Source organism: Clarias gariepinus, chromosome 6, assembly GCF_024256425.1.
Source record: "Clarias gariepinus isolate MV-2021 ecotype Netherlands chromosome 6, CGAR_prim_01v2, whole genome shotgun sequence".
Lineage (NCBI taxonomy): Eukaryota > Metazoa > Chordata > Actinopteri > Siluriformes > Clariidae > Clarias > Clarias gariepinus.
In genome coordinates this window covers 9,010,156-9,028,646 of record NC_071105.1, presented here as the reverse complement: position 1 = coordinate 9,028,646, position 18,491 = coordinate 9,010,156, and the positions used below count along the sequence as shown (strand labels likewise).

The window sequence follows — 18,491 nt, the reverse complement described above, 5'->3', positions numbered from 1 at the left end:
CATGAAATCAAGTGCTAGTGAAATGCTAGTCTAAGTGCATTAGTCAAGCAGTGGATTGAAAATAGATAGAAATTAAGGGAGTTATAACTGTGTTCTGTTATTCTTCACAATCAAAAGTCCAGTTTGGCTCTCATCCCTCATGTACAAACATTCATTTAAAAAAAAAGAAATGCTATTTTAATATCTTATATGCATTACACATGTTGCTCTATTACTACTAGCATCTATTTATTTGTATTATTTATGTATTATTCTTTCATTTTTCAAACATGGAGTTATTAAACAATTCACAGGAACATAGCCTGCCTTACACCTGAATGTATAATAATCATCTGTTCATTAACAAAAAAGCAGCACATCATGATAAAACAGGATTTTCTTTTTAAAAAGGATTTTTTTTACTTCAATGAAACGATAAAATGAATTTATTTAGCCTAAATAATCCCAAGACGTTCAACATTGTATACAGCGAATCATCTGCCTCCATCTAACCCTATCCTCTGCATTCTTTTCTCTCACACCAACTAACTTCATGTTCTCTCTCACTAAATCTATAAATCTCCACTTTGGTCTTTCTCTTGACCTCCTGCCTGGCAGTTCCAACCTCAGCCTCCTTCTACCGATATATTCACAATCTCTCCTCTGAACATGTCCAAACCAGCCGAAAGACAAAGAAAAAGAAGAAGAACGATGCTAACATGGAACATGTTTAATTCTTCAAAATTCTATAATTTTTTAATTTTTTTACCAAATAAAATGTGATGATATTCTCAATATGTAAGAAAGAGCCGATACTGCAACAGCATATTAAATTACACCTAGTTGTATAGAAAACCTTAGGAATAGGAAGCAAAGGCTGGCTTACTGTATGTCACAGAAGATCTACTGTTGCACAATTTGCTGGCTGTGATAGAAGGGTGTCAGAACCCACAGTGCATCACAGCTTGCTATGTATGGGGCTGTGAAGCCACAAACTGGTCTAACCAGTCTCCACTACCAAATGGACATGTGAGCGTCAGAGCTTGACAGCACGGAGCAATGGAAGAACATGGCCTGGTTCGATGCATCACATTATATTTTACATCATGCGGTTGGCCACGTGCATCTGCATCACTTACTATACCTGGGGAACAGATGGTACCAGAATAAACTATGATTAGAAGGCAAGCCAGACTCATTGAGTATGATATTCTTGGCTATGTTCTGCTGGGAAACCTTAAGTCCTGCCCATCATGTGGATGCTACTGTACATCAGATCATTGATGTACACCTCCTTCATGGAACCTCTTTCAGCAGCACACTGTAAAAGAAATAATGCAGGAATGGTTTGAGGAGCGTGATGAAGATTTCTAAGCCCTTCCGAAGATCTCAATCCAATCAAAAATCTGCGGGACACGCTGGAGAAACAATTCCCATCCATGGAGGCATTACTTCACAACTTACAGGACTTTAGAGATCTGCTGCGTACATCATGGCACCAGATACAAGCCCTACTGTAATTAGTTCCCTGCTCGGACGAGGTCACGGGTTTAACAACAATGGGGTTTCAGACACAGTCATTGTTCGGTTCGTGAGTGAACAGAGTTTAAACACAATGGCCTGCCTGTCGAAAGCAAGAACCAACATCACCACAGTCCTGCCTCCCCCTCATCCTGTCCCATCCTTCATTCCATGACCTGTACTGACTCAGCTGGAAGATCAATGCACACACACACACACACACACACACAGTCAGTAAACAGAGACACCATATACTCTACGACTGGAATATTCTGCCTGTGGCTATTTATTTCAACATGCATTTTTAACAGCACTACTACAAACAATAAAGGACGACTTTAATCATTTATTTAGACCTAATTCATGTTTCTCTAAGGTTTTCATGCTTATAAATTTCAGGGGGGAAAAAAGTGCAAATGTTGCACTCACTCAGTCAATTTCTCATGGCCTCTAGGTTTCTTCATTGGCATTTTTAAAGGTTAAACTCGCAGTAATGTAAACAAATAAGTAGGAAACTTTGTCATGTAGCAGTGAGCATTTATTACATTATGTGTTGATATATTCGTAATGAAGGCAAATTATAATTTGGAATGATTTTAGTGTACAGGTTTTCCTCCTAATGTAGTCAGTGAGTGAGTATTTTATAGGAGAGAGGTTCAAGTCAAACCGGGACTAGTGATGAAATTTCTCGAGAAATAAGGTGTAAAACTTTTTGCTTCTTATACAGAAGACTTCAAGCACATTACGGTGATGAGATACTGATCCGCAGTGGGAAATTTAAATGGAGCTAACATTTTAAAGAATGCCATACTTCCGTCGTATATACTACAGTTGTTCCCGTTACATTCAGCGGTTGAAACCATCATCCTTGAAAATCGATGGATAACTTGCTGATGTTTGGGCCATTAAAGGAGTTCCTGGGAGGCCAGTGTTTCAGAGGTGAAGCAGGCAGTCCGATCATGGTTCCGGCATACTGAGAAAACTTTCTACCCTAATGGTATGCAAGCAGTAGTGAAATGCTGAGATAAGTGTATTAGTGTAGCAGGGGATTATATAGAGAAATGAAGCTCCTTTTTACTTTTTACTCATTCCTCATAACATCTATTTATTTGTATTTTTGGTTAAATGTAAATTTTTTCGAACATGTAACATAACCTGTTTTTTTACCTAAATGTATAATAATCATCTATTCATTAACAACAAAGACGCATATCTTGAGAAAACAAGGATTCTTCTTTTATTTCAATGAAACAATAAAATGAATTTATTTAAATGATCCCTAAACATTCAACACTGTATAATATATTAATAACAATGCTAACATTGACCATGTATATTTCTTCATATTTCTTCATAATTCTATATTTGTGTATTCTTTCCCAAATAAAATATGTTGATAAGCCTCAATTCACACTCAATCAAGCTGTATGATATGATGATATTCTCATTATGTAAGAAAGAGCCCATAATTCAACAGCATATTTAAATCTGAGCTTAATAATTTTTTTTTAAGTGTTGTATAGAAAACTTTTTTCTTTTTCCCCCACAATCGAAATTCTGAACATTTTTTAATTAGCTCTCCCGACTGACCGAGAGTTACAATATTTTTAAAATGATAAATGACTTTATGCCATATTAAATGACTTGTCGATAAAAGTGCAATAATAATAATCAATAATAATAATAATCAATAATAATAATCAATAATAATAATAATAATAAACAGCTGTAAATTAAAATACAGTCAATGTCTTCACTCTTCGTATAGCTGGAACGCTGGTTTTATTTGACGGACGGTGTGTAGTGCTCGAGCCGAGCCCACACGGAGGTCACAGACGTGCAAACCGACATGGCTGATGCGTCCTACCACACGTTAAGCAGCTCTGACAAGCAAGGTCCAGATGGATCTATGTTTGGGACACGCCTCTTCGCTCACATAAATAAATGTGTGAAGGACACACGCAGTCGATTCCCCACAGATGGTGAATTGATGTTTGGTGAAGCTCATTAACATGTTTTGGATGCGACGCTTGTGCAGTGAGGAGCCGACGTCCATAATGAAGAAAAAAAATAAATTCCGTATTTCATCGGTTTGTGTAAAACATAGTGGTGCATAACGATAAAAGGGCTTGGGCTTGGGAGCACAGTGAGACTAGTATACATAATATAAGAGAGATAATACAGTATGTATTGTATACCATCGCGCTTCTAGTTTTATACATTCATCCATCAAAATGTGCAAAAATGGTCACTAGTGGCTGTGTTTCTTTATTGATTACCTCTTCTGCAGTGTAGTTTCTGAAGAACATAAAAAATTTTAACATTGATGGTCCATTTTTTTTAATAGATTCTGTAGTTCTGTCCAAGTTATTATATATATATATATATATATATATATATATATATATATATATATATATATATATAAAATATTCCACAGTCATATGAGTTGTGCCAGGCTTGATGCTGTCTCCCGCCGGGCACGCATCTGCCCCGATACAGTGAAAATTCCCAGCATTCTGTCTCTCAAGCTCCTCTGGGATCTTATCCTCGCCAAGATGAAAACCACAAGTGAGTAAACTGTGACGGCCACCACCGTGAACCCGCCACCTGCCAACAACACCACTCCCGATATATACATATCATTGAGAGCCTGGCCCGGTTTGGGCATGTGGTATCCCAGAGCCACGTTGAGCAGCACAGCTCCGCAGATGACCAAGGAAATTCCAGTGAGGAGCACGACCAGCACGTCGGACAAGCCTCCGCTTTTCAGGACGTCTATGCGCTGACGGCTGCGCACGCAGTTCATGTCCTGGACAGCCGAGCTGAGCAGCTGCTTGAGCACCACGGCTAACGCCAGCATGCACAGCGCCGTGCCCGCTCCCAGGCGCCACTCGCTGGACAGGCTGGTGGTGCTGGACAACAGGCCGACTCCACCTACGCCGCAACCCACCACCAAGGCCACGGAGGCGCTGTAACACAGCAGAGACTTCCTCGGCTCGCTGAACCACCACAGCTCCACCTGCTCCTCCAGGATGTCCTGCTGAATACGGGACGGATCGGCTTGATTGAGGCCGCGAGAAGGAAGAGTAGGAGGGAAGTCGTCTAGCTCCGACATGTTGCTTGTTAGGAATTTGGTGGAACGCTGCCAATGTCAGGGATGGGGCAGAGAGCAACACCTGCCATGCAGGAAAAAGACATTGTGTTATTGAGGTTGGTTTAATAGCCAGATGCTTTTATGCAAAGCGACATACAAGACTCGATTATTATTATTATTATTATTACGAGGAGTGTTTAAGTCAAACTGGGACTTTTAATAGTGCAGAAAAACAGAACGAGTAAAAACTCCCTTTATTTCTCTATATAATTTATCGCTACACTAATGCACTTATTTCATGGATTTAAAGTTTTGATACTTGAAGTTAAGTTAAAAAGTTAAAAAGAGTACGTCAGAGCCATGATCGGACTGCCTGCTTCATTTCTGAAACTCTGGCCTCCCAGGAACCCCTTTAATGGCCCAAACATGTGGAAAATGCTTGTACTGTAAGTTCAAAGGGTGTTTGCGTAAACAGTTTCCGCAGACAGTTGTGTCTCTGTTGTGACAATTTCAACGCTAAATGTTCATGGGAACTAATTCACAGACCTAAAGCCTTCTGATAAAAAAATCCTTGTACTGTGTAAATATTAATCTGTTTTAAGGCCTTCATTCATGAGAAGTCCCTGTTTGACTTGAACACCCCACTTATTATTATTATTTTATTATTATGATCATCTTATTATTATTAAAACATAAATGGAAGAGCGGATATTATGAGAAGAAATTCCCACTTGCTATGTTAATTTGTCCATCAACAGCATGTCCCTTTGGTCTCTGTGAACCTCAAAGTGAGGTTGTGGCACTGACAGCTTTTCATTAAAATCCTGTCAGCAGCTTTAGTGGAGCAGTCAGCAGTCAGCTTCCTGGCAGAATATCACCTCTACTCTCAAAAAATAAAGACACTACTGCGCAAGGCCGATCTATAAACCAGAGAAAGCGAGAGAAGAAAAAAAAAACTTCTCTAGTGCCGCAAGTCTTGCTCAATACGAACACCTTGCAGGTTATTTTTCCTGTTGGCTATAATTGTTTTTCATCCGGAGTGCTTAAAATCACAGTATGGTTCAATGAGAGCATATGTGATATTGTTAATTAAGTCTCTGTAGACTCTGGTCACCAGCATGCAATGCTTTGAAATAGCTTGCTGTATTTAAAGAAAGCACCTGAGCAAAGCACTGGAGATAAACAATGCTAAAATGGAAATGTATTCATCCAGAAATAATATGGGACGTCATCGATAAGATGATTTATCATAAACCTAGACCGGGTGTGTTGGCATGACGAGTGGCATGCAAACAGGTGTTTTCCCGTCATTACAAAGGGACATCAAACAGTACATAGAATGGAAAAGTACATACGGAGAGCCTTAGAATATTTACCACCATTAAACTGGATTGGAAATAGACTTTCCATTTAAAAGTTGGCAAAATGATTTACAAATTTATTAACGAATAAAAATACAACAAAATTAGTTTTAGTAATTGAACAGTCGATAAATCATTATTCATAATTCAATACTATAAAAAGAAAAAGAAGGCCTCTGAGTGGCGCAGTGGTAAACTGCTCGCTCTATCATCCGGAGATCGCTGGTTCGATTCCCGGGTGATGCTGTAACCTCTCGCAGCCGGAGGTCTAGAGAGAGCTGATTGGCCGAGCTCACTCAGAGGGGAGGGATGAGAGGTACTTCATCCCATCGTATAGCGCTGTCCTCCGAGTGTGTTACTCCGTTCGAAGGAAACACGTGATAGTCTCCGGCCCTTCCGACTGAGTGGAAGTAGTAGCCTTAATGTGGGAGCCCCCTAGTGACGGGGAGGAATTGGACACAACTAAATTAGGGAGAAAATCAGGAAAACGCTTCCTAGAGGTTATCCACCAGAAGCCAGTGACTGAGTAAGGATGACATGAGTCACAGAAGCAACCAGGAAGCTGAAGAGGTGCTGGAGATTTCTACATCCAAGATGTAATCTAAACAAGATTAAAGAAATGTTGTCGTTATGTTGTTGGACTTTTGGCTGTTCCCATCAAGGGTTCAACAAAGTTTTGGCAGCAGGTTTTACTGCCATTTTATCCTGTCTTGGGATTGGCACTGCATCCAGTGGCTGAGGTTTGGGCATTGGGCCTTCCACATGGCAGGCAAGAAACCTACCACTGAGCCATCTACTATTAAATCCAATTAAATGTGTGAAAAGGGAAAGGTTCTCTGACCTAATGAGACCATGGAAACTGATCAGAATGCTCTCAGTGAAGCTTCCTGTTGTGGGGATTATGTTCATCAGTAGGGATTGTGGTATTATTATTATTATCAGGGTTGAGGGCAAGATGGCTGGGCATGCTGTGTCAGAACTTGATAGTTGTTGTTCCCCAATGGTTTCCATCCAATCTCGCAGAGCTTAAGCAATTTCAAAGTTGTTGATGATGTTGCTGTTTTCCGCTGCTCCTTATAAGGGGTCGCCACAGTGGATCATCTGATCTGCAGATTCAGCTTGGCACAGTTTTTATGCTGGATGCAACCCTCCCATTTATTTTTTTACATTTTTTATCCAGGCTTGAGACTGGCACTAAGAATGCCTTGGGTCCAGTGGCTAGTTTTGGGGCATAAAGTGGGAATTGAACTGGACGCGTTCCACATACAGTAGCATGTTAAGAAGCCTTCCCCTGAGCCACCAATACCCCTTATGAAATTCCAAAGAAAACTGTGCAAAAATATCAGGATCCTGATGAGCAGAGCTGATAAAGACATATGCTACAAGCCTTCCAGCTTTTCAATCGTTAGGTCTCTAGGAGGTGTACACAAAATCTGTTTTTTGGGGGGTCTAATTATCCTTTATTTCACAATATAATACCATTTTGCACCTTCAAAGCTAGATATGCCAATTAAATGGTAAACTGATCTGATTCAATTACAGTACATTTTAAATAAGAAAATTGAATTGGAAAAAAATGGACACTTCAAATGGCAGTGCAAACCTTGGCTTAAATCTTTGTAATGATTGATGTCAGTGTGAGGGTTTTGCAAATGAGCTGTAACTGTAAAAGCAGCTAATTCCTCAGATCAAGACAAGATTATTGACAGGATTGTTTATCTCTTCAGGTCAGGAATTTACACAAACGGTAACGAGAAATGGGCGGACGCTGATAAGAAAACAGCACACATCCAGCTGGAGAACTAGCTACAACTAGCTTTAAACAAAAATGCCGGTGTTGGCATGAGATAGGATCACAAGGTTGGTCTGACTTTGGTGTCATTTTGTTTCAATATGACCAAAAAACACATTTCATATATATATATATATATATATATATATATATATATATATATATATATATATCTACTGTATGATGATATGTTTCTTACATGTGACTGTATGAGTAAATTGCCTTAAAAACACACATATAAATCATACTCGTACGTCATTTATGTGACTTTTGTTTTTTGAAAGGCTTTTTACCTGTGCGTACCACCTTGACTAAATATCCTCTTGGTGTTCTGAGCGGTTAATATAAAACTCTGTAAAGCGCAAACAGGGCTCCACCCTCTCCTGATTGATTCGTGCCAAACATCGAGGCCGTCTGGGTTCACAGTCTGATCCAGAGTGAAGCAGTATCCTTTGGTGTCAGGCTCTGTAGAGCTACGGGAGACGTGTCTGAATAGGAAGCGTTCACAAAGCCTCCTTTTTTCTTGTCTTTGGTCAGCGTGCAACAGCCGATGCCTTGTTTCTCGCCAGGCTGGTTGCAGGACACAGACCGTGAAGTGAGACTCTGTGTCTTTGTCTAGGCCTGGATGAGGTTAACTTCTCACTGTCCTAAAGAGGAAAAAAAAAAGGGGAAAAAAAAGGCATTGACATTTCAAGGTGGAAGCTGTCGGATTAAGAGGCTACTCTGTCTTGCATCCTGTTTAGTGCGATTATTATTATTAATATAATGGATCGTTTCCTTTATAATATATAAACTAGACCACCAGGCAAGTACTGTAAATGCTCCAATGTGTCGCTAAGTCCCATGCTTTGATTAATATTTAGCTAACAATATGTTTACACATGAAGTGATGGATTCTTTTACTAGGACAGTCACTGTACAGTGCATAATCCCTTTGCGCTTGCATTTGTCATGGGTTTATCTTTTTAGCTGAGCTTTTATCTGAGAAATTGTAATGTAAAGAAACAAAAAGCCTTTGGAGTGTCCTTTCTTTATCTGGCATTTTCCAACCTATAAAAGACACACCATGTACCTGCAATCTATGAGTATATTAATCAGAATTCATCGTACAGTACGTTAGGTACAGAAACAACCATTTCTGATAGATCAATGCGTTCTAATGCAAACCCTGCTAACACATTTTTCAGATTGCACATACAGCTCTGATTACTGATTACCGCGATAGATGAGGAAGAGCGAGGAAACTCTTCACGATGTACAACTAAACTTAATACATATCTCCCGAGTTCCTGCCTTAATCTGTCTTTATCCTTTTTTTTTTTTCTTCAATGGCCTCTTATGTCTGCCTCCCTAACTCCCTCTCAGTCGAACTATTGGCGTTTTGCTGGCTGGCCAGGTTAATGTGATGGAAAATCAAAGGTGGTTCTCCTCCTTTTTCGCGTTTTCTCTCTCGCCCTCCGCCTTTCAACAAACTCTACTTTTATTACCCTGCGTTTTAACCGATGTTTACTGTTGTAACCGTCTCACTGTATCACATCAGGATCTGCTTTTGTAACCACCTGTCTCTCTCTCTCTCTCTCTCTCTCTCTCTCTCAAAGGTCCTCACTATTGCTGGTCCATTTCACTTGAGCAGAAAACAAACAGAACAAAGATGGATAGCTCTATCTCACTTCAGTGTTTAATGTACGTGTTCTTCCTGCAAAGAACATTCTGATATAGATCTGGAAAATACACACTGAACAAATGTAGCTTAGATTTGTTTGCACTGCAACTACAAAGCTGTTTCGTCGCCTCTGGTTTAGTCCTTTTTGTCAGCATCTAACCTGCTGTTATTGTGCACAGCTGCAATATTTAAGAACTAATTAAATCACCAATTAGCATGCACATCCACCCAGCTCTACATTGCTGACCGAAAGGAAACCGCTTCACCTTTCCCTCCCCTCATCTCCATTCCCTCAAACACAGTGCAGACCTCTGGCTTTCCTCCAGGTCATCTGTGCAATACCCAAAAATCCTAACCTGAATCGGAGGATGGCAGGGTTCTAGCTTTCCACCTGGCACCGTGCTCCATTCTGACCTCCATTGGTGGTGATCAGTATTAGGCCAGGTTAGATGACTGCACCCATTCCGTCTCTCTCTCAAAGCTTCTGAGTCACCACTCTCTCTCTCTCTCTCTCTTTCTCTCTCTCTCCCTTTTTGCTGCAGAACTTTCTGGAATCTCAGTAGCCCGATGTCTGCCACGCTACAAACTGAATGTCAGGTTTGCATTGCCCTTCTGACTACGGATGAGGAACTGCGTGTGTGTTTATTTCTTTAGTGCCAAACTTAACTCCTCCTTAAACACTTATGAAATTCTATGATATATATCAAAGGTCCAAAAGATAAGGGTACCACCCTGGTGACAAGCTATGTTTAATTGGCTACAGAACACTTTAAATATATTTTAAAGACACCAATGAATGTTTAATGTGAAATGGTTAAAGATAAAGCCAGCAATCAGAGAAAAATAAGTCTTTAACAATCTTGTTAGGCATGTCTTTTCACTGACTATTGTGGTTTTATGAAAGTCTTAATTTAGCCTAACCTTTAACCTTATTTTTAAGAGCCTAACATTTTTTGGTTGGGAAAATGGACACACATCTTTGTCACTAGTCAGAGAAAAACATTATTGCAAGTGGATAAAATTATAAAAGAGGCGTTCAAGTCAAACCTGGACTTTTAATTCTGCAGATTAACAAAACACAGTTATGAGAGTAAAAACACACTTTATTTTTCTATATATAATCCCCTGCTGCACTAATACACTCATCCCAGCGTTTCACTAGTGCTTGGATACCATCAAGGTGGAAAGTTTTCTCAGCACACCAAAACCATGATTGGACTACTTGCTTCTTGCCCGAAATGCTGGCCTCCCAGGAACTCCTTTAATAGCCCAAACATGTGGAAACGGCTTGAAGCGAGGACAGGACTGTATGTACGGTTGTGGCAACAACTCCCAGCTGAGTTCCTGTAATGTGCAAGTGGTGTTCGTGAATGATTGTGTGTTGTCTTTCAATCAATTCAGGCTAAATGTTCGGGAAGACTTTAGTTGGGCTCTGTGCCACCTTGACAACGATCGCCATTCACAGACATACTGTACAGCCTTCTTTAAAACATTTGCAAATGTTTTATTGCAGTTAGGAGTCTCATCACCACATTGTGCTTGTAATCATCTGTAAATATCGATCGGATTTAAGCCTTCCTTCACGAGACATTTCATCACCGGTCCCGGTTTGACTTGAACAGCCCTTGTAAAAAGAAAAGCGGACTAATTTTTTTTTTTATAAGGAAGTATTGTACCTGAAAATTCTAATACTGCAATATAAATGTATAAATGATATATTGTGTATCTCTAGAGGGTTTCCCGAATGGTTTATTTTGTATAATACAGTACAACACGTGTTATTTTGTTGTGTATCAAACCGATAGTCCATGCACAGATCATGCATTTTATAGTCAATAATGCTGGTCAAAGGGTGAATGGCTTGGGACTGTTTCCTGCTTCTCCAACATGAAAATATAGCACAGAGATCAAATATCCTCAGTGTGATCCAGTAACATGATTACACAAACATGTATTTAAAACAGTTAAAGCCTAGTCCTTACACAAGTCTTACTTACCTGAGAACTTTAATAAGCTCTGGTTTTATATACATACATCAAAGTGAAGGTTTAAGTGAAACGCTACATTTAAAGGCGTCTCTTTGATGTTCCACATTAAGAACAAACTTGGTGTGTTTCCCTCCTCCACACTCTACACCTCGGGTCTTACCTCCATTCCCGCTCCTTAAATCCTATAATCCCTCCTGAAGCCGGCTCCTCCACCCCAGCACCAGCATGGCTTCAAAACCTGGAGGAGGAACAACAACATATCAGCAACTTCTCTCCTCTCTCTGCGTCGACAAATCGCTCCTGCTGTCTGTCGGTCTCTCCGGGCGAACAGCATGGCAGGTGACTCTCTCTCTCTCTCTCTCTCTCTCTCTCGCTCTACCGCTCACTGTCTCTCTCAGGAACACAAGTCCGGGTCCAAAGGTAGATAATGGTTTAAAAAAAAACCGGTCTCATATCGCACCTTCCTGAGAAGTGCCTGAGAATCGATCGAAACGAAGAGTCGACTCTATTTCAGGTATTGGGAATCCGAGAGTCGACTCCAGGGGAGTAACTACAGTAACTAACGCAGGTAACACACACACACACACACACACCAGGAAAAGAGAAAAAAAATAGTATGATGTGATGTTATCATATTATTATTATTATTATAATACTATTATCATATATAACAATATATAACATATATAAGTTTTTCCTTTCCTGAAGTGTGTATACATTTTTTTGGCTAACAATTATACAAATGATTACAATTATTTTTATAACAATTATAATTAAACTTATTTATACTATATATGTATATATAAAATACTGTGTTTACATATAAAATATTATAATACATTTTTTAACCCAATTAATATAATATTTAATCCTTATTTTAATTATTTTATTTAAATTTTAAATAAAACCCTAAAATATTTTAATATAAAATGATTTGCGTATATAACACACACACACACACACACACACACACACACACACATATATATATATATATATATATATATATATATATATATATATATATATTTATATATATATTTGTTATCATATTTTATATGTAAACACAATAACTATTATATATATATTTATTTTTATAAATATTTTATTGTATATATAAAAAACACTAAGCGTTTATACATGAGCTTGCCTTTCGTCTTTTACACACACATATACAGTATACATATACGTATATATATATATGCTCATGTATAAACACTTAGTGTGTATAGGTTTATAAAATATTATAATAATTATTTTAACCTAATTAATATAATATTTAATCAATTATTTTATTTAGATTTTAATTATAAAACCCTAAAATATTATAATATAAAATATAAAATAATTTGCGTATATAACACACACACACACACACACACACACACACACATATATATATATATATATATATATATATATATATATATAATTTTTTATATGTTAACACAATAATTGTTATATATATTTATTTATTTATTTATTTTATAAATATTTTATTGTATATATAAAAAACACTAAGTGTTTATACATGAGCTTGCCTTTCGCCTTTTACACACACATATACAGTATATATATATATATATATATGCTCATGTATAAACATTTAGTGTGTATATGTTTATGCACACTAGACGTTACCAACCAGTTTACTTATTGATCTGTACAACAACTTGTCACAGGTTTGACGCCGGGTGACCCCTTCCAGATTTAACAGTGGCTGGAGTTTGGGCATTGGCTATCGAACCCGGCCCTTCGTTTCTTAAATTAATTGTAGATATCTTCTACATTCTCATTTATAGAAAGTTAAAAAAAAAGTCTAGCTCAAGTGAAAACTATGAGTAGTACCAACTGCAGACAAAGTAACTGTTATATAAAGGCAGCATGGTGGCCCAGTGCTTTGCGCTATCACCTTGCATCTCCAGGGCAAGGGTTCGATTCCCACCTCAAGTCTGTATGTGTGGAGTTTGCATTTTTTCTCTGTGTTTTGTGAGTTTCCTCCGGTTTCTTTTCACAGTCCAAAGGTCAGATTAATTGGTTATAAAATGTAAAATGGCTATATTATTATGATTATTATATTAAACTATAACTGATGACGTATAAGATAATCCCCTAATTGTTTCAGGAAACACCAACTGTCTAGTAGTAGCCAATTAAAAAATTTAAAAACCTACAGTAAAACTCTCTGCCCTGACGTACCTATTTTTGCTACTGTTACAACGCCTGTGTCACGCTCACAGAATGGCTATATACAGTACAGTGGGGCAAAAAAGTATTTAGTCAGCCACTAATTGTGGAAGTTCCCCCACTTAAAAAGATAAGAGAGGCCTGTAATATTTTACGAGGGGAAAAATCCAGAAAATCACATTGTAGGATTTTTTATGAATTAATTGGTAAATTCCAGGGTAAAATAAGTATTTGGTCACCTACAAACAAGCAAGATTTCTGGCTCTGTAACTTATTCTTTAAGAGGCTCCTCTGTCCTCTACTTGTTACCTGTATTAATGGCATCTGTTATCAGTATAAAAGACACCTCTCCATAACCTCTAACAGTCACACTCCAAACTCCACCATGGCCAAGACCAAAGAGCTGTCAAAGGACACCAGAAACAAAATTTTAGACCTGCACCAGGCTGGGAAGACTAAATCTGCAATAGGTAAGCAGCTTGGTGTGAAGAAATCAACTGTAGGAGCAATTATTAGAAAATGGAAGAATACAAGACCACTGATAATCTCCCTCGATCTGGGGCTCCACGCAAGATCTCACCCCGTGGGGTCAAAAAGATCACAAGAACTGTGAGCAAAAATCCCAGAATCACATGGTTACCCCAAAATCGATGGTAACCGCAAAGGCTACCATCAGTAACACACTGCGCCGCCAGGGACTCAAATCCGGCAGTGCCAGATGTGTCCCTCTGCTTAAGCCAGTACATGTTCAGGCCCATCTGAAGTTTGTTAGAGAGCATGTTGATGATCCAGAAAAGGATTGGAAGAATGTCATATGGTCAGATTAAACCAAAATAGAACTTTTTGGTAAAAACTTAACTTGTCATGTTTGGAGGAGAAAGAATGCTGAGTTGCATCCAAAGAACACCAGACCTACTGTGAAGCATGGGGGTGGAGACATCATGCTTTGGGGCTGTTTATCTGCAAAGGGACCAGGACGACTGATCCGTGTAAAGGAAAGAATGAATGGGGCCATGTATAGTGAGATTTTGAGTGAAAACCTCCTTCCATCAGCAAGCGCACTAAAGATGAAACGTGGCTGGATCTTTCAGCATAACAATGATCACCAACACACCGCCTGGGCAATAAAGGAGTGGCTTCGTAAGAAGCATTTTAAGGTCCTGGAGTGGCCTAACCATTCTCCAGATCTCAATCCCATAGAAAGTCTGTGTTGTCCAGTGACAGCCCCAAAACATCACTGCTCTAGAGGAGATCTGCATGGAGGAATGGGCCAAAATACCAGCAACAGTGTGTGAAAACCTTGTGAAGACTTACAGAAAAGGTTTGACTTCTGTCATTGCCAACAAACCATATATAACAAAGTATTGAGACGAAAGATTGTTTTTGACCAAATACTTATTTTCCACCATAATTTGCATTTTTTTTTTTTTTAAACTCCTACAATGTAATTTTCTGGATTTTTTTTTCTTCGTATTTTGCCTCTCATAGTTGAGGTATACCTATGATGAAAACTACAGGCCTCTCTTATCTTTTTAAGTGGGAGAACTTGTACAATTGGTGGCTGTATATATATAGTTAAAGCTGGTTCTGTTAGTAAAAGTAAATAAGGACCCACAACAATGTTTAAACCTTTTTATTAAAAAGAAAAAATACTTGATGCTTATTTTTATTTTTAAATCATTTACCTTGTTATACAAAAAATTATGATGACACCCAGTGGCTGGAAAAAATAAGTGCCCTCATCATCCTTTGTAGTTATCCGTCCATCCGTCTATCTATCTATCCGTCTATCCGTCCATCCGTCTATCTATCTATCTATCTATCTATCTATCTATCTATCTATCTATCTATCTATCTATCTATCTATCTATCATAAACACTTAATCCTAGTCAGGGTCACAGTAAATTCAGAGACACTAGTTTATTGGCCTCACAGGTGATGAGACAGCATTAAAATTATGTTCAAGGCAATTCCTTTTGTTTAATTGCTTCCTCTTTAACCATAAATCACCAGCTTAATAAACATGACTTTAAACTTAACCCGGTGGTCTTTTGTGTCCCTGTCCCCCGATCCCACACAGCTTTGGTTAGAGAGATTTGTGTGGTTTGAGGTACTGCAGCTAGTAAGATTTTACCTCTGCAAACTTTTCCAGCGGCAGAAGCAGATTCATCAACTGTATTCGAATTTCCACTTTTCCCGATTTCCTCTGGCAGTTTAAACAACACTTTCTGTTGTCCAAATGTCATATATATATATATATATGTGACAATAGAAACATACTTTGGTCCGAACCCACAGTTTGTAATTGTGTGCATCAGCAGCCTGACTAGCGTAAGTAATCACATCATGAACAATATTCTAATTATATTAGCTTTCCTTTATGCAATATCTGTCAATATCTCGCCAATAAAATCACTAGGATTAGCAACACATCATCATGTCATGCGGTTTCCTTGATCATAATAAGGAGACAAATTATTACATACTGTATACACTTAAAAGCAGGTAGGCAGCATGCATGCGTAATGCCTACCATTTTTTAATTCATGCCAAAATGAAGGTGACATTGATGGGGCATTTGAGCTGTCCCTGTGTCTATTATATTATTATAATCATTCTCCTCGAGCATTTGTGGCAAGTGCATAAAGCTCAGGTTATTTACACATTTATGACTAAATTCATGGGACGATGAAAGGAACATGGAGGAAAGGCATCTTATACAGTTCTATCGCATCTTCATGAAAAAAAAAAAAAGAAATGTCTTTCAATGCACACAAAGTGCCTCATGCATTTACTCCCCTTCACTGTATTACAACCAGAGCGTTGTGGCAGCTGCTATTCACTGCAAGCCTTGTGGTTGATATTGGGCTGCATGCATGGAGGAATGACGGAGAGGTAATAGATGTGCACTGTCAAAAGGCAGAGAAAAATAGAGATATGAAAAGAGACAGGCCTGTACTGACCCATTACTATGAGCAAAAGAGAATAAGGGAGAGAGAGAGAGAGGGAGAGGGAGAAAGAAAACAGGTGTGTGAAATGAGTCTTACATGCCAATAGTGTGTGATTATTTATGAGATGCAGTCGTGCTGCTAGCACACTCCTGAGCAACGAAGACACCTCCCTTTGCTTTGTCTTATGGCAGCTCAGTGGAAGTGTGTAGTTAAATGTCAGACATTATTCCACCAGTAATGATGGAGAGTTATTTTTTATACATGACTCCATGTGGCACAAAGGCACGCTTATTATTTTTTTAACTCGCGTTTTTCCATCCAACACCATCCTGTTCACACACATACCTTGTCTCGATGCTCTCATCTTTCTCTTGGATCTCATTATTAAGTGCATGGAACTTTTTTTCCTCTAGAGAATTGATCATAGCCTTGAATTTCTTCTGTTCTGACTTCATTTGCTCAATCTGTCAGCATTCATCTCCTCAGAAATCCACCTCCTGAGCATCACTGAGCAGTGTACGAGTATTTCTTACTTTTTCTTAACAAACCCAAATTAGCTTAGAAATTCATACAGTATGAATTATGCATTGGAAAATATGTAGTATCTCCAAAGAAGTTCAGGCCCTGTACTGACATTGAGGAACTGTTAAACATCTAAAACAAAAAATATTTAAATTAGGAAACAAATCTGAAGCAGTTTTCCATAGTCTTGGGATTGGGAAGTCTTGGGTCTTGGGAATCAGTAAGGCAAAGCAAGTTTTACAAATTAAATTATTATTAGAAAGATATTTTTGGATGTTTATTCAATTGGGATGCCATTTGCACCAGACATTGCACTGTAAGTCTGAGGGGAGGTGGTGGCTTAGACGATTAAAGCTGTGGGTTGCTGATTAGAGGGTCAGGGGTTTGAGCCATGCCACTGCCAGGTCACCACTGTTGGGTCCTGGGGCAAGACCCTTAAATCTACGGGATGGCATGGTATCTCCAGGGCGAGGGTTCGAATCCCACTCTATGAGTGGAGTTTGCATGTTCTCCCTGTGTTTTGTGGGTTTCCTCTGGTTCTTTCCCACAGTCCAAAGACACGCAACGCAGGTTAGGGTTAATTGGTTCAAAGCACCAATTTTTGGAAACACCAACTGTCTAGTAGTAGCCTATTTAAAAAAACAAACAAACAAACAAAAACCCTACTGTAAAACTGTAATCTAATCACAAGCCTGGTTAGAAAATAGGAGAGTTGCGACAGGAAGGGCATCTGGCATTGAACTTGTGCCGGGTCACTCCAATCAAATGATCTGATACTGTATGTCGCCCTCCCTAGGATAAAAGGGACAAAGCCCAAGAGAAAATTGTACTATAAGTTTGAACTTAAGATAAGATGCTTTTAACCACAAAAAGGTAAGATTTTTTTTCTTTTTTGATGATAAGGGCTGCTCTTAAATGAGTAACAGGAGAGACTTCTTTAGCATGTTTCAGCGTATAAACAAACTGTACACAATAGACACACTCTTAAAGTAAAAAGTCATTTTAGTTACATAGACAGAGTTACCATTACAGCCGAAAATATTTCCTTACATTTGTTTTTTACGTTGTTTTATAAAAATGTTTTATTCTCATTAATCTTGGTAAAACCTCAATATTTAATGTACCTTAAAGAGGCATATGGATTTACAGATGTAAAATGTGCCTAAATGTAATTTGAACCCGATTTTAATCTGCTATATATGCAGTTTCGGTGCATTCATACTTTCAATCGTACTGTATGTGGATGGATGAACGAAACTATCGAAGGAGTCATCCTTCTTCATCTCTGTCTGACACAATCCCTCGAATCTATTTTTTGCAAGAGAGTCCTGCTGTGTAGAACCATTCATATCACAGGTTTTAATAAACAGGCCATATGGAGCTTTGATTAGCCATAATCATTATCTAGAGTATATCTGGGGCAGAAGAA

General features: G+C 38.5%; 1 protein-coding gene across 4 annotated transcripts; it reads right to left on the bottom strand.

Moving 5' to 3' along the window:
• Positions 1 to 3,909: 3,909 nt before the first annotated feature.
• LOC128526140 (transmembrane protein 125) lies at positions 3,910 to 11,805 on the bottom strand. 4 transcript variants are annotated; one of them, XM_053497727.1, is made up of 3 exons: positions 11,411 to 11,805; positions 8,044 to 8,397; positions 3,910 to 4,679 (listed from the first exon to the last, which is right to left on the bottom strand). In XM_053497727.1, the coding sequence occupies exon 3, from the start codon at positions 4,616 to 4,618 to the stop codon at positions 3,941 to 3,943; it is 678 nt and encodes a 225-aa protein (XP_053353702.1). In that variant the 5' UTR covers positions 4,619 to 4,679; positions 8,044 to 8,397; positions 11,411 to 11,805; the 3' UTR covers positions 3,910 to 3,940. The 4 variants fall into 4 exon arrangements, with proteins under 4 accessions (XP_053353702.1, XP_053353704.1, XP_053353703.1 ...); XM_053497729.1 differs by having other exon boundaries at positions 11,448 to 11,805; XM_053497728.1 differs by having other exon boundaries at positions 11,562 to 11,805.
• Positions 11,806 to 18,491: the final 6,686 nt, after the last annotated feature.

What these genes read in the sequence shown, in the direction of transcription:
- LOC128526140 (XM_053497727.1), bottom strand. Translation starts at nt 4,618, where the DNA reads ATGTCGGAGCTAGACGACTTCCCTCCTACTCTTCCTTCTCGCGGCCTC.